The sequence below is a fragment of the Hyaena hyaena genome, unplaced genomic scaffold (genome assembly GCF_003009895.1).
Source record: "Hyaena hyaena isolate Hyena2069 unplaced genomic scaffold, ASM300989v1 scaffold_634, whole genome shotgun sequence".
Lineage (NCBI taxonomy): Eukaryota > Metazoa > Chordata > Mammalia > Carnivora > Hyaenidae > Hyaena > Hyaena hyaena.
In genome coordinates, this window is record NW_024081267.1 from 1,065,185 (window position 1) to 1,079,449 (window position 14,265).

Consider the following 14,265-nt stretch of genomic DNA (forward strand, 5'->3'; position numbering starts at 1 on the left):
TGCGCCTCTGCAGATGCGCCCTGGGCCTTGCACGGCGCTGGCGACCGCTGGGGACTGTGGTTGTCTTCTCTGACCTTCCTGACGCCCGCGCTCAGGTGACCAGGCCACGTGCCCACTGCCTGCAGGGACTCGGCTTCCCCAAGGTCACCCAGCAACGAGCAGGGAGGACAGATGCACCCCGCGCTGGCTGGTCTGACCCGCAGCGCCTCACTGTGCCTGTCACCCCTTATCCCCCCACCCTCCCAGGTCACTTGTCAGACTGCAGCAGAGCCCCTCCTGCTAAGGACCCTGCCCAAGCCAGGGCGGGGCCCGAAGCGGCTTCAGACCCGTGCGGGAAGGCAGTGCAGACCCAGCAGCCGTGCTCCGTGCGGGCCTCCCTGTCCGCAGACATCTGCGCCGGCTTAGCCGCTGACGGAGGCGGAGCGCGCGGCCCAGGTGATTCCCGCTTGCCCCTCTCGGAGCATGCGCTAGCTGCCCAGGCCCCCCACCCCAGGGTGTCGGGGGCGTGATGCCCGCAGCCTCTCGGAAGGGGCCGTAGAGGCAGCCTTTGAGGGACAACAGTGGGACAGTGGGCAGCCCACCCGTCCCCGGGGCGCGATGTGCAAGGCTCCGCGGGAGGCGTGCTCTGCCAGAGCCGGGCCGGGACCACCTGGTCACGCGTGGGGTGCGCGCTCTGCGGCGGTTCCCGGCTGCCCCGCCCCGTCCCCGCCACGCATGGGGCCTCCCGTCAGAAGGGATGGCCGGGGGGGGGGGGGAGAGGGAAGGGGGGGAGGGCGTGGCTCCCCCCCACCCCCCTTCCCCCGCCCCGAGCTGGGAGTCTGCCCTGAGGAGGAAATGCTCGTCACCTCGGCCGCGGGTGCAGCAGCCGCGCAAGGAGGGGCTCCGTCCCCACCACTCTGTCCAGAGAAGTCGCGGTGACCGCTGCCGGCGCCCAGCCCCTGCCCGCCCCGCACGCCTTCCCAGGGTCCGCCTCTCTCGTGCTGCAGCGGTGCCTCCTTTCCATTGCGTGGTCGGCGGCTGTGGTCCTCCGGGCTGGGCTAGGCGGAGCCGTGGATGCTAAGTGACGAGGCTGATGTGGCTGGTGGTGTGTAGCAGGAATCCCAGAGACTGTACTTGATGCCTGTCTCTCTGTTTTCTTCCCTCTATATTCACTTGCAGGCTGGCCGGTTTACCACCCAACGTCTGAGAGACTGACCTATAAGTCTAGTAGCAAACCTCGCGCTCGATTCCTCAGTGGACCCGTGTCTGTGTCCATCTGTCTGTATTTGTTCTTTGTATTTTATCACCTCCTGGCCCTTGGTTTCTCCCCGCCCCTCCCTGTCTTCATTGCCTTCCATACATTCTGTAGGCTGCCTCCCCCTCCCCACTGAAGTCACCTACTTAATATCTAACACAGAGCCCTGCCCACACCCAGCCTCCTGGCCCCAGAAAGCGCCAGTGCATGCCCTCGGCTCATGCCCGGCACTAAAAGCATGTGCGGCCGCTTGCCCACTCCTGGCCTCGGGCGCCCGGCCCCCCAGACCCCCAAAGCGCTCTGCATTTTTCTCTTCACTTGTTTAACTTCTTAATTTTTTACGTTGGACGTAGTTTTATTTCTGTTGCGATTGTGGTGCATATATACGTCCGCTGTCCCCAGTTCCAGTAACAACAAAAAGACAACCCTGGCCTTCTCTAGACGCATGGTGTGTTTCACACGTGTCTGGATTCTGAAGACATGCATGCAGTGAGCTGAGACAGTTCTAGGTCACTGGCGGGTGTACTTCTGTACGAGGCCCGCGACACCGCTGCCCCAGCCCCGTGCCCTGCATGTGGAAAGGCTGAGAGAAAGGCCCTCCAGCTCGGACGGCCTGCCCCTCCCTCCAGTCACCTCGGGCACCCCTCAGTGTCCCCGGAAAGCCCCGTCCTCTGCCAATGGCTGTCTCTCTGGCCCGGCCCCTTCTGGTCTCTAGCTGGAGCACTTCACTTGCGGTGCCCTCTCCTCAGGGCTCTGCTCACCCAAACCTCCATCCTGGCCTCCCCCCCGCCCCGGCCCCCGGGCTTCTGGGACACCCTGCTGGCACCCAGAACTCCCGTCCGGGAAGGGTGTACCTGCTCAGGGCCATCCAGAATTACTTCATCCCTCAGAACAACTGGAAAATGAATCCAAAACTATGGGGTTTTCAGGTTTTTTTGTTTTTGAACACAAAAATTAAGGTTTCTATCAATTGGGTTGGAAATGCTGGTTTGGGGCACGTGGCTTTTTGCTGGTACAATAAAGATACATTGTGTTTGTTGGGACCTGAGGCCACGTCCACAGTGGGCATCTGTCCCCATCAGAGGGGCCATGTCACCCTCCTCCAGGCAGGACAGGGCTGAGGCATAGAACCTCCCAGAGATTCCCAGGGACTGTCTACTAACAGGTGCCCCACCTGAGCTGCTGGTTGGCTTTGAGCTGGTGGGGGGGGGGGTGGGAAGGGGGGAGCAAGGTCCAAGCACATCCCACTCCCTGCATCATTCGCTGGCTCTCTTCTGTCCCAGTGTGCGTGGCTGTCTCCTGGGATGTGGGGTGAGGGCGCCTGGCTCCCCAGGCATCTCCCGGTCACCCGGCTGACCGTGGCACTGCTGGGAACACTCGGGTCAGGCACGGGAAGCAGGTTAGAGCAGGTGATGCTTTCCCTGGGGTCCCCTGGTGTGAGCGGTCAAGGTGCCACATGCTTCTCTAAGGTCACCACCACTCCATGTTTGTGCCCACGTGGTTCTGCATTCGTTTTTAAGGGTTTTCATTTGTTTTACTATTATTATTCCAAGATAAAAAGAATTGGGAGGCAGGGCAGGGACAAATGGCTTAGGTTTTATTTCGGTCGCTGTGGCTAAGAGGAAATGGCTTGTGGCAGATGGGACTCCTGGCCTGGGCAGGGCTGATTTTAGGTGGTAGTGTGTGCCAGCTGGTCAGGCCTCGTCTTCTCTGATGCTGTGGGCCCACTGGCGTTGCTGTTTTCATAACCACCCTCTGCAGTCACGCCTGGACTGAGCTCTTCGTTGTTCTGGCCGCGTGTGGCCCCCATGGGCCCTGGCCCTGGGTGCATATGAAGACTCACCCATCCGTGCCCAGTGCCCTGCTGTCCGCCAAGCTGGCTGGTTCCCTGGGTGACGAGGGAGCTTGGAGGCCTGAGGAGACTGCAGGCACCTGTGAAAACCTGGAGGAAAGTTCGAGCCCGGCCACGGCCCTGGGGGCTGAGAGGTGGCAGAGAGGAGGTGTGAGGTGCAGGGCTGCGGGAAGACCCTGAGTGGGGGGCCTGCTCTGGGGTCCTGGTCTCCGGAATCCAGGCCAGCCGCAGTGTGCTGCACCTCTGCGCTCAGCTGGCCTGGCCTGCAGGAAGAGACGAAGTCTAGAGGTTTTCTGTTTGTGGCCTTGCACCGAACAGATCAGGCTCTAGGAAAACAAAATCTGTGTTAAGTTCTGAAGTACAGAAAGAAGGTCCCCAATTGTGTGACGCTCAGAGACCACGAGGGCATCCAGGCTGGGTCAGAGACGAGCAGGGGTGGAGTCAAAAGCAGCTGCAGGTGACCAGGAGGGAACCCCTTGTGGGAACGGTGTTCAGGCCCGGGAGGGAGAGCGTGCAGACGGTGAATCCTGGGCGCCGCCTGGGATGGGACAAGCCCACTGCTGGGAGGGAAGGGTCCGCGGCAGCACAGACAGGGTGAAGCCCTGGGCACAGACCCCTCCTTGTGGCCAATGGAAGGTTTGGGGGAAACTTAGGGAGCGTGTTTTGGGATTTAGGGGCTGCGGCTGGGTCGCAGAAGCGTCTGGGGGTCGGAAGCTGCTGTCAGACCGTGGGCCTCCTTCCCTCTGGCTCCAGCCCCCCTGACTGGATGCAGGTGCCTATACTTCTGGGGCCTCTCCGCGCAGTTATGGGGGTCTGCTTTGTTTTGTTCTCATGTGTCTATCAGCCTGTCGTCCATGCCACAGCAAGTCTGTCTCTGGGACCCCCGAGTAGGCCTGCCACTGGCCAGGCCCTGCCCTCACCCTCCCTGTGGGGGCCCGCTGCAGGGGTGTGGGAGAGGGCCTTCAGGTAGGAAAGGGCACCCATGGAGGCCTCCCAGGCTGGGCTGTCCCTGGGGCAGTCACCCCAGGGCAGGGCAGAGCCAGGACGTGTCCCATTTCATGCCTCATGGACAAGTTTTGGCACTCTGCTCAGCAGTGTGAGGACTTGGTGGCTCATTCCAAAGAAACCCTGAGTGGCAGTTTGGTGCTGTTTGCTCATTTTGTTTCCGGTGCCAGATTCAAGTGTCTAATGGCGCTGGTCCAGGGGGAGACCCATGAGTCGGAGGCATTCCTCTGTCATGGAGCAGGGAGGGAGGCCACTGACCCTGAAACTCCACAGGTGGTTGGAACACTGTGGTAAACAGCAAGTATGATGACGGCCACTGGGCCCGGCCCACTTCTTAAGCGATCTGTCCGTGGCAGATACACTTGATTTGAGGCATCTGCCTGGCAGCCAGGCGAGGGTGTGGATGCTGCTGGGGCTGGTGATCCATGCCCTGGGAGGGTGGGGGCGTGCTTTCCTTAACGAGGCCTGGGGACTGCATGAGATGCCCGGCCCTGCAGGATGGGTACTCGGGACTCCTGTAGATGTGTGTGGCATGAGAGCAGGACATGGGTCATCCCCGGCTTTGCATGTGTGTTGCCCATTCAAAGCCTGGGAGAATGTTCTCCCAACAGCTGGGGAAGGCCATGTGGCTCTCCACTTCCACCCCTGACCACCTGGAAGCTTCCCCAAGTAGTTCTGGGGCCTCAAAGCCGCCTCTTCCCAAGCCTTGACTGAGGACAGTAGTCCTGCAGGGAGGGGAGACCTGCCCTCATGCCCCCTGTGGGTCTCCTGTGGGCCCCCTGTGTCCCCAGCACTCTCACTGCCTTGTGGCCTGATGGAGGGGGAGTGAGCAGGGCTGGGTGGAGGCGCATCCATCAGCCATCTGTGTGGTGGGCTTCAAGGGCAAGGCGCAGGCACTGGGGGGGAGACTCAGGGGACCCCCCCAAGGATGGACAGGGCTGTGGTGTGAGTGAGGTCATCAGACCTATGGCCCATGCTTGGCCGCAGCTCTGCACTGTACTGGCTGGTGTGACTCTGGTGTGAAGGGCGCCGAATCCAGTCGGGTTTTTGTTTAAAGGTTCACCTTGAGGGCAGGGAGTCTGTGCCCTGGACACTGTGGGTGGTGTCCAGTGAGGACGTGGAGACTTCTGTGGGCCAGTGTTGCTCTCCGGTTCTGAGCCTGGTATCTGGTGGCCGATGGCCCTGGCCCTGGGTCCCCGATGAGGTCTGGGGCCCTGATCACAGGCCCAGGCTTCCTTCCTCCGGAGGTTCCCAGCAGGCAGCTCCTGTGGCTGCCTGAATGCTCCCGGCATGAGGATGGCACGTGGGGACGTGGCCGGCCCACCGAGCCCATGTCCTGGGGCTGCAGAGACCCAGAGGGGATTGCAACCACCGGATCCAGACGGGGAAGTCTGTGCCTTACCTGGTGCCCGCACAGTCCCAGAGCCTGGGATCCTCGCTCCCTCGTGCTGTGGAGCCCCCAGAGGGCCCTGTGCCCGCAGCAGGGTTCCGTGTCAGGACGCAGACTGGCAAAGGCCCTTCACCGCTGCTACGAGGGGACGACTGGCCCAGACCGCTCCTGCCCAGCCTTTTCGTTTTCACTTGCACACGGCAGACCTCACCAGAACATCCCCTCCCTCTCCCCGCAGAGGCATCAGCCTCTGAGCACACAGGACAAACTAAAATGAGAACAACTCAGCCAGAGCCTGGGCTGACCTTTGCGCTCTCGTCACACACAGCGGCGTCTTACCTTCCCCGGCAAGGGTGCAGCGCACCCTCAGGGAGTGTCCTGCTCTGTTGAGAGGCTGGGGCGGGAGCACAGACCGTCTGCTAGCGCAGCCTTGCTGAGTGACCTTGGGGACTCCTGAGCCATCCTTGGCCATCCCGTTGTGCCTGCCTGGCTCCCTGAAGGGCCAGCTCGTCTGCCCTCCAGGTCGGCACTGACCATCAGGTTGTGCCCTACACCACGGACGGCCTTCGGGACTGCGGGGCCTGGTGCCTAGTGGTGGTCTAATGACAAGCCTCTCCCTGTCCTGGTGGACGTGGGCTCCCAGGTGAGGCAGCAGCACCGCACTGCAAGGTCCAGCCCCGAGTCCCACCTCTGTAGACAGGTCCCCTTGTACCTCCCCCTCTGTGTCCACCACCAGTCCGGTCATGGAAGCCACCTGAGATCTGGGATTGGCCTCAAACCTACAAAACAATGTATCTTTTTGCACTTGGAAAACAACCTCCCATGGGCCTAGTGGCCAGGCAGGCTGGCGGCTCCACTGAGCTCTCTGGGCTGACTCGTAGCCGGTTTTCTGCCTCACTCCGCAGCGGGGCTGCAAAAGCCTTTTGTTTAAATACCAAGTGGTGTGCTTTGCTTTTTTTCTGTTCTTTTTTTCTCTTTTTTTTTTTTTTTGGGAATACGCTTTGAGAGACACTCACTTCTACCTGAAGCTTGGGGCCTGGTCCTGCACCTCTGCCCCTCGGCGAAGTTCACGTGAACCCACACACTGACTCGGGGCGTCCCGGTTAGCCCAGGTGGCCAGTCCCCTCTCTGAACCGCTGGCCTCTGCTCCTCCTTGCACACTGATGACTTGTGCTTAGTGTGGTGGCCTGTCCCCCGTGTGTGCTGTCCTGCCTAACCCTGTGGTCTTGTGTCGTTTCTTCTTCCCTTGCAGGGTCTGCCTTGAAGCGTCTCTGTCTAGGCAAAGAGCACAGCAGTCGTAATTATCGGGTTTTTTACCCCTTGTCCGCTCTCCATCGCATGGGCTTTCATGTGGCTAGTGCGCATCGGGGGCTCCGCAGCCAGCGGGCAGGCGTGCATCTGCTCCGCGCCCACCTACCCAGGGCACCGCTTTCCCTCGGCCTGGAGGGAAAGCGACCCGCGGGTGCCCCCTCGCGTCTCCATAGCTCCTAGAGTCTGCGTGTCCTGGTCAGTTGACACGCACTCTCCTTGCCCGGAACGTCCACACATTACCAACCATTAATTGGCTCCTTTTCCAAAACCGTAGGAATGAGTTTGTCCTTGAAGTGCTAAAGATGAGTGTCCCCGAGGAGAGATGCCGGGATGAAATGGGTATCAGTCCACGTGGGCCGCCCACCACTCTCACCTTACACCATTTTTCTCCTCCTTTCTTTTTTGGCTGAAACATTCATGTAGAAATAGCTCTGTGTATGTAAATTCCATCACTAATGTTTAACTGTTTGTGTCTGTGCTTTTTCATTGCTAGCCACTGTAACTGCATTTTGTAACGGCTTGTTTGAAGAGATGGTCATTATGCTGTTTTTTTAATGCAGAAGAATTGCTAGCCAGGAACTGTATGTTGTGGTTGGGTGGAGGACACAATTTAAAAAGAATTAAAAAGTCCCATTTTGGTCATTTAAAAGTAATCTTCCAGTGAGGTGGGTGAGCATGTTGTCTTCACCAAGCTACAGCTGAACTCCAGTCCCCAGGCCTTCTTGGCGTCCAGGCCTCCTGGTTCCTGCTCCACCCCACAGATGGCTCCCAACTTGGGGGCCCACAGTGGAAGGCTTTGAGTGTTTGTACCCTTTAGCAGTACCTTCCCTACATGTGCTGGTGAGGAGAGGCACAATTTTGTGTCTTAAATTCTATCTAGCTAGCATTTTCCCTTCGCTGGGTGGACAGGGGCTGCCGTGGGCTGGGTGCTCTGCCCACAGCATTGACACGTTTCCCTGGAGTCCTCGTGTTCAAACACAGAGGCCTTGGGATTCTGCCCCCAGTTTTCTGAGCTCCCTCACATACGAGTCTGGGGGTCCTAGGCAGTGTGGACACAGGGTGGATGCTGAGCAAGCCTGCCAGCTGCTTGGGTCCTGTCCTTTGGCCCAGCTGCCTGGCATAGCCTGGTCCCCTGTAGAATGTTCCAAAGTGTCTAAAACTGGCACATGGACCCCTAAATGCAGACCATCTCCTGAAGCAAGGTGTTGCCTGGCCTAAGCAAGACCACTGTTCGAATGACTGCAGCTGGCTGGTGGCGCTGTGTGCAGTGACACCGACCTGGCCTGTGTGTGCTTCCCCAGGGTCCTCCACCAGCAGCCTGGTCCCGGGCCCTGAGCCGGGCCCCCAGCCCACCTTACACGCCCAGGCACAGGCGAACAACAGCAACAACAAGAGAGGCACCTTCACGGATGACCTGCACAAGCTGGTGGACGAGTGGACGAGCAAGACGGTAGGGGCCACCCCGCTGAAGCCCTCGCTCAACCAGCTGAAGCAGACTCAGAGGCTGCACGGCATGGAGGCCCCAGCGGGCTGGTCCCCGGCCACTGGCGAGGCACGGGCTGTAAGTGGGGTGCCGTGGGCAGAGGCCGCCCCGGGGGGGGGGGGAAGGGATGGGGTGGGAACTGCCCCTGGCGTCCACTGCTACCTCTGGTGCGCCTAGCCTGTGTGGGGTGGAGTGAGGAGCGGCCACCCAGGGCTCTGTCGTGTCATGCGTTCCTGTGACAGGGCTGGGCCAACTTGACAGCCTCCCTGGAGGCACATTCCCTTCTCGGTCTTGAGTCTGTGAGAGATTGTGTTACTTCTCCCTGCAGTGTTTAGCAGAGTTTCCTGGAGAGCCCATTGGCCTGGGAGTCTTGTTTGGAGTGTGGAAGATTCCCCTGTGGCTTTTTATTTCAAAAAATAGAGAAGTGTTGGAAATTGCACAGTGAATTTTAGTGTGCCCCTGGCTGCATGCTGGGGCTGACATTTTGCTGTCTTTCTCACACATTTTTCCATCCCCTGAGGGTCAGTTTCCTTACAACTTCAATTTCTTTGATACTTTTAGTGCACTGGATTTTCTATTTTTCTCTTTCTGTTAAGCCCTGCTTTTCTAACATTTGGTAGATACCTATCTTAAGCTTCCAAATTAGTTGGCATGAAGCTGCTCATAATATCCTATTTTCACAATTTGCAGGGATGTCTTGTTTTTCACTTCTGATGATGGCGATTTCTGCACATGTGCTCCCCCTCCCTCTCCCTGTGCCGCATCCTTAGGGGTTCATAAATTTTATTAGCCTTCTCAAAGAAGTCATTTTGGCTTTGATGGTATTCTTTATGTACCATCAGTTTCTCCTTTTATCATCTCCTTCCTTCTATGTTTGGGCTACTGTTTAGGTTCTAGACAGTTTCTTACGATGTGCAGGTCATTCGTTTCTGGCCTTTCCTGTTTAGTAATATAAGCATTCAACCTATAAAAATTCCTCTCATTCTAGCTGCATCCTAAAGGTTTTGCTGTGCAGCATTTTCTTTATCCCTCAGTTTAAACTATTTTGTAATTTCCACTGTGGTTTGAAGTAATATAGTTATTAATTTCCTCATAACCTTTTTTATTACTGCTTTTTTTTTTAACCCAAGTGCACTGTGATAAAAGAACAAACTTGTGGTGTTTTCGGTTCTTTAAAATTTGCTGGGACTGGCCCTTTGTCCCAGTTGTCAATCAGTCTTGCGTGCGGATGCCCCAAGTGCTCGAGGCTGCCTCTGCATTCCCGCCACACACACTGTGCCCTGGCCTCCCCCTCTCCTGTGAGTGGTGAGTGACAGCAGCAGCTCCAGAGCCCGAACTCCTCAAACCCACTCTCTGTTACCCTGTGGCAGAGTTGACAGCCTTGTGGGGTCTTTCCCCTGAGTCCCGGTGGGCAAGTCTCTGCTCAGCCCCTTGGACTCCAGTGCACAGAGAACCTGTGCAGGGCCGGGCCCTGTCTGTCAGCTCACTACGCCCCTTGTTCTAATGGCTTGGATTCTTACAAAGACTTTTTAAAATATTTTTCTACTGTGGTAAATCTATATAGCATAGATTTTACCATTTCAATCATTTTTAAGTGTTCAATTCAGTATACACACAGTGGTGTGTGACCATTACCACTATCCATTCCTAAAATTTCTCCATCATCCCAAAGAGAGAACTCATTAAGAAATAACTCCAGTCCTCACCTCTGGTGCCACTAGTTTTACAGCCTATGTTAACTTTCATTCTACTTTCTGTGAATTTGACGACACTAGGCACCTCGTATAAGTGGAATCATATAGCCCTTTGCTGTCTGGCTTATTTCACTTAGCAAAATGTTTACAAGGCCCAGCCATGCTGCAGCAGAACTTCACTCTTTTGGGGAAAGAAAAGTAGATAGAGAATATGGTCAGCAGTATTGTGGTGAGCATTTCGTGATGTATACAGATCTTGATTCATTATGTTGTATACCTTTTAATATTTAATATTAAAACTATAATTTTATAAAACTATATAAAAACTAATTTAATATTTTACGTCAACTATACTTAAAAGTTTTTAAAAAGTAATTCATTTTTCCCAATTTTCAAACTGTAAAGTACCTGACATAAAATCTGCCATCTCAACCATTTGTTAAGTGCTACCTGAAGTGCATTAAGCATTAATATTGTCCAACCATCACCACCGTGGGTCTCTAAAATGTTTTCATCTTGCAAAAAACTCTGTCCTGATTGGAAAAGAACTCCCCATTCCCCCCACCCCACCCCTCCTCAGTCTCTGGAATCACCCCTCTACTTTCTGTCTCTACCGATTTGACTCCTATTGGTCCCTATATAAGTGGAATCCTCCATTACTTGTTTTTTTGGTCTGGCTTATTTCACGCAGCATGATGTCCTCAAGGTTCATCCATCCTGTAGCTGGTGTCAGAACTAGAATATTGAAGAATCATTCTGTTGAATATAGAATTATTGGCTGACAGTCTTCTCTTTTCTGTACGTCAGGTATTTCTTTCTGCCCTCTCTCTCTTCTCTTGAGACTCCCATAATGTGTACATTGGCCAGTTTAACAGTATCCCACAGATCCTTCAGGCTCTCTGTATGTTCCTTCATTCCTCTTTTTTTTTTTCTTCTGGTCCTCACACTGGATAATTCCAATTATATGATCTCAAGTTTGCTGATTCTTTATTTGCTGCTCAAGTCTGCTGTTGAGCCTCTCTAGTGGATTTTTAAATTTGTTATATTTTTCAGTTCTGATATTTCTATTTGGTTCCTTTTATAGTTTGTCTTTTTACTGATATTCTCATGATGGTTCTGCCTGATTTTCCTTATTTCAGTTTGTCCATGGTTTCCTTTAGATCTTTGAGCGTATTTTTAAGTTTGCTTATTTATTTTGAGAGAGACAGGGGAGAAAGACAGAGACAGAGGCAGAGAGAGAGAATCCCAAGCAGGCTCTGTGCTGTCATTGCAGAGCCCAGTGTGGGGCTTGAACTCCTGAATCATGAGATCATGACCTGAACTGAAATCAAGAGTTGGACATTTAACCGACTGAGCCACCCAGGCACCCCTCTTTGAACATAGTTAAAATATCCAATTGAAAGTCTTTAGTATCTAGCCTTTCTCAAGGACAATTTCTTTTAGTTTTTTCTTTTTAATGGGCTGTATTTTTCTGTTTCTCTGTATGATCTGTGATTTCTCATTGCAAACTGAGTATTTGCATATTATAATTACTGACTCTGGAAATTAGATTCTCCTCTTTTCCAGTATTTGCTAGTTTTGTTTGTTGAAGGCTTAGGTTATATTAGCTTCAGATTTCCTTGAATATCAGGAGCTTAAACCCCTCTCCCAGTCTTTAACAGATTGGCTCATGGCTAGGAGAACTCCTTCCACACTTAACCAGGCCATTTATAGTTTGCCTATGCCTTCACTTTTGCTTCCATTGACTAGTGGTGAAAGCTTAGGGTTTTCTGGTGTGTGTGTGTGTGTGTGTGTGTGTGTGTGTGTGAGAGAGAGAGACAGAGAAGACAGTATATTCTGCCTTGGGCTTGCACATGGCTTTCTAAATTCCTCAGTACACATACTTTTCAGTGTCCTCATTTCCCAAAGAAACTCTCCCCTATGCTTTTCTACTCAGGCTTTTAGGCAATCTATGTGTATCTTGATTGTAATCTTTGGCCCCAAGCAACTGCAGATTTTTTTTTACTTGTTTATATATTTATTTTTAGAGTTTTTCATTTTTCTTTTGTTTTAATAGTTTATTGTCAAGTTGGTTTCCATATTAACACCCAGTGCTCATCCCCACAAGTGCCTTCCTCCATTCCCATCACCTCCCTTCCCCTCTCCCCCGCCCCCATCAGCCCTCAGTTTGTTCTCAGCATTCAAGAATCTCTCATGATTTGCCTCCCTCCCTCTCCCCCACTATTTTCCCCCTTATCCTCCCCTATGGTTCTCCGTTAAGTTCCTCCTAATCCTATACGTGCAAACATATGGTATTTGTCCTTCTCTGCCTGACTTATTTCGCTCAGCATAACACCCTCAAGGTCCATCCATGTTGCTACACAGGCCAGATTTCATTGTTTCTCATTGCCATGAGGTATTCCATTGTATAGATAAACCGCATCTTCTTGATCCATTCGTCAGCAACTGCAGATTTTTAAGTTGCCTTACAATGTTTTTGAGCAATACCTGCCACTTTGTACCCTTAGAGAATTCCAAATATATACAGATATGTGTATCTTGTGTCAGTCCTTCATGTGGCCTTTATACAGGTTAGAATAGACATACACGACAAATAGTGAGTGAGATTTCTGCTCCCTCCAGAACCCAGGGCCAGGTCCCCACACTAGGAACACAAGCTGCCCTCTTTAAGACAGTTGTAAAGATAAGAAGAGGGAGTGGCAGGGGCTAGTAAAAACACCACAGTGCTTTCCTACTTCTAAATATTTGGTTTTTTCTTGATTTGTCTTTTACTTCCATTTCATTGCCATAAACCTTTAACTGTTTTCCGGAGTTCCAATAAAGTTAGTTTTGATGGTTTCTGGTGGTCTTTTCACTGCTTCCGTGGAGGCATGGAAGTTTGAAGCTGCCTACTCCTTCATTTTGCTTATATCATTCTTAATGAGTTTTGTGTGTTTTTGAATATTCTTTCAGTCATTGAAAGAGGAATTTAAAAAATGTCCCACTATGGTGTGGACTTGTATATTTCTTACTGTAGTTCTCTTGTATACATTTTGAGGGCAGGTTATCAGGTATGTTCATATTTCGACTTACTGGTTTCCTTATGAGTTGAACTTTTAATATAAAGTATCTCTATTGTGATTTTTGCCTTTAAATCTAGTTTGTCTGAAGTTGCTGTACCTACACTAGCTTGTGTTGGCATTACTGTGTACATGGTATGGTTTCCAATCCTTTATTTCTGTATCCTTGTTTCAGATGTTTCTCTTGTAAACAGCATGTAATTCTGTTTTAAAACCTTGAACATTTACATTTAATGTAATTGCAGATACAGACGCCTGAACAATTTAGGAGTTAAGGGAGCAGACAACCTTGCTCAGTCAAAAGTCTACATATAACTTCCGATTCCCCAAAACTTAGCTGATAGCTTATTGTTCACCAGAAGCCTTACTGATTAAAGGTAAACAGTTGGTTAACACATATTTTATATATTGTATTATACATTGTATTCTTATAATAAACTAAGCTAGAAAAAAAATATTAATAATAATGTATTAATAAATACATTTATAGTGGTGCACTATAAAAACTCCGTTTATAAATAGACTTACACCATTCAAAACCATGTTTTCAGGGCCAACTGTTATGTTTTAGCTTAAATCCATCATCTTATATGTTTTCTATGTGTCCTATGTGTTTCATGTTCTTTTTCCTCTCTTTGTGTTCTTTTGAATTTGTTAGATATATTTTCTTATTCTTTTTTCCTCCCACAGTTAGCTGGGAAATTTTACTCTCTCTTCCTGTTCACTTAATGATTATTCTAAATACTTTAGCATACATCTTTAAATTATGTTTAGTTTTCTCACCAAATTCTCAGACAATGCAAAGGACAGAAAACACTTTAATAGCTTTTATTGTCCTCCTAACATGTTTTTTTTCAATTCTGTATAGACTTTCAGTCTCATAATACATTTCTTATACAGTGGGTATAGGACAATTTTCTGAGCATTGTGACATTTTCATTGTGCTATTATGTGGCTTCCTGTTGTTCTTGGAAATGAGCTGCCAGTCTGTAGTTACTTTGAAGATAATTCTTTTCCTGGCTTATAATAGTTTCATTTAATTAGAATATTTATTTTGAGATACCTAAGAATATACATTTTTATTCTGCTTCAGAGGGCTCTTTGACCCCACAGTTTTACTTCTCGATCAAATGTGGATATTTTTCTGCCATTATATCTTCCCATACTGTTGACCCACTCTCCTTCCTTATTCTGATATTCCTGTCCATATATGAGATCTTTCATTCTATCCTTGGGC

The 14,265-nt window shown here is 51.5% G+C and overlaps 1 protein-coding gene across 13 annotated transcripts in view; it reads left to right on the forward strand.

Moving 5' to 3' along the window:
* The window catches only part of WNK2 (WNK lysine deficient protein kinase 2), a 123,056-nt gene that overhangs the window by 97,035 nt on the left and 11,756 nt on the right, over positions 1 to 14,265 (forward strand). For 7 of the 13 annotated variants that reach the window (XR_005525327.1, XR_005525328.1, XM_039216433.1 and 4 more), the window contains 4 exons: positions 247 to 435; positions 1,159 to 1,257; positions 6,734 to 6,778; positions 8,094 to 8,353. Coding sequence is in view for 11 of the 13 variants with exons in the window: in XM_039216433.1 (XP_039072364.1) it covers positions 247 to 435; positions 1,159 to 1,257; positions 6,734 to 6,778; positions 8,094 to 8,353 (593 nt within the window). In the remaining 2 variants the exon portion in view is untranslated. Of the gene's footprint in view, positions 1 to 246; positions 436 to 1,158; positions 1,258 to 6,733; positions 6,779 to 7,285; positions 7,374 to 8,093; positions 8,354 to 14,265 lie in introns of those variants that run through there. The other 6 variants (XM_039216444.1, XM_039216437.1, XM_039216438.1 and 3 more) reach the window with 6 other exon arrangements.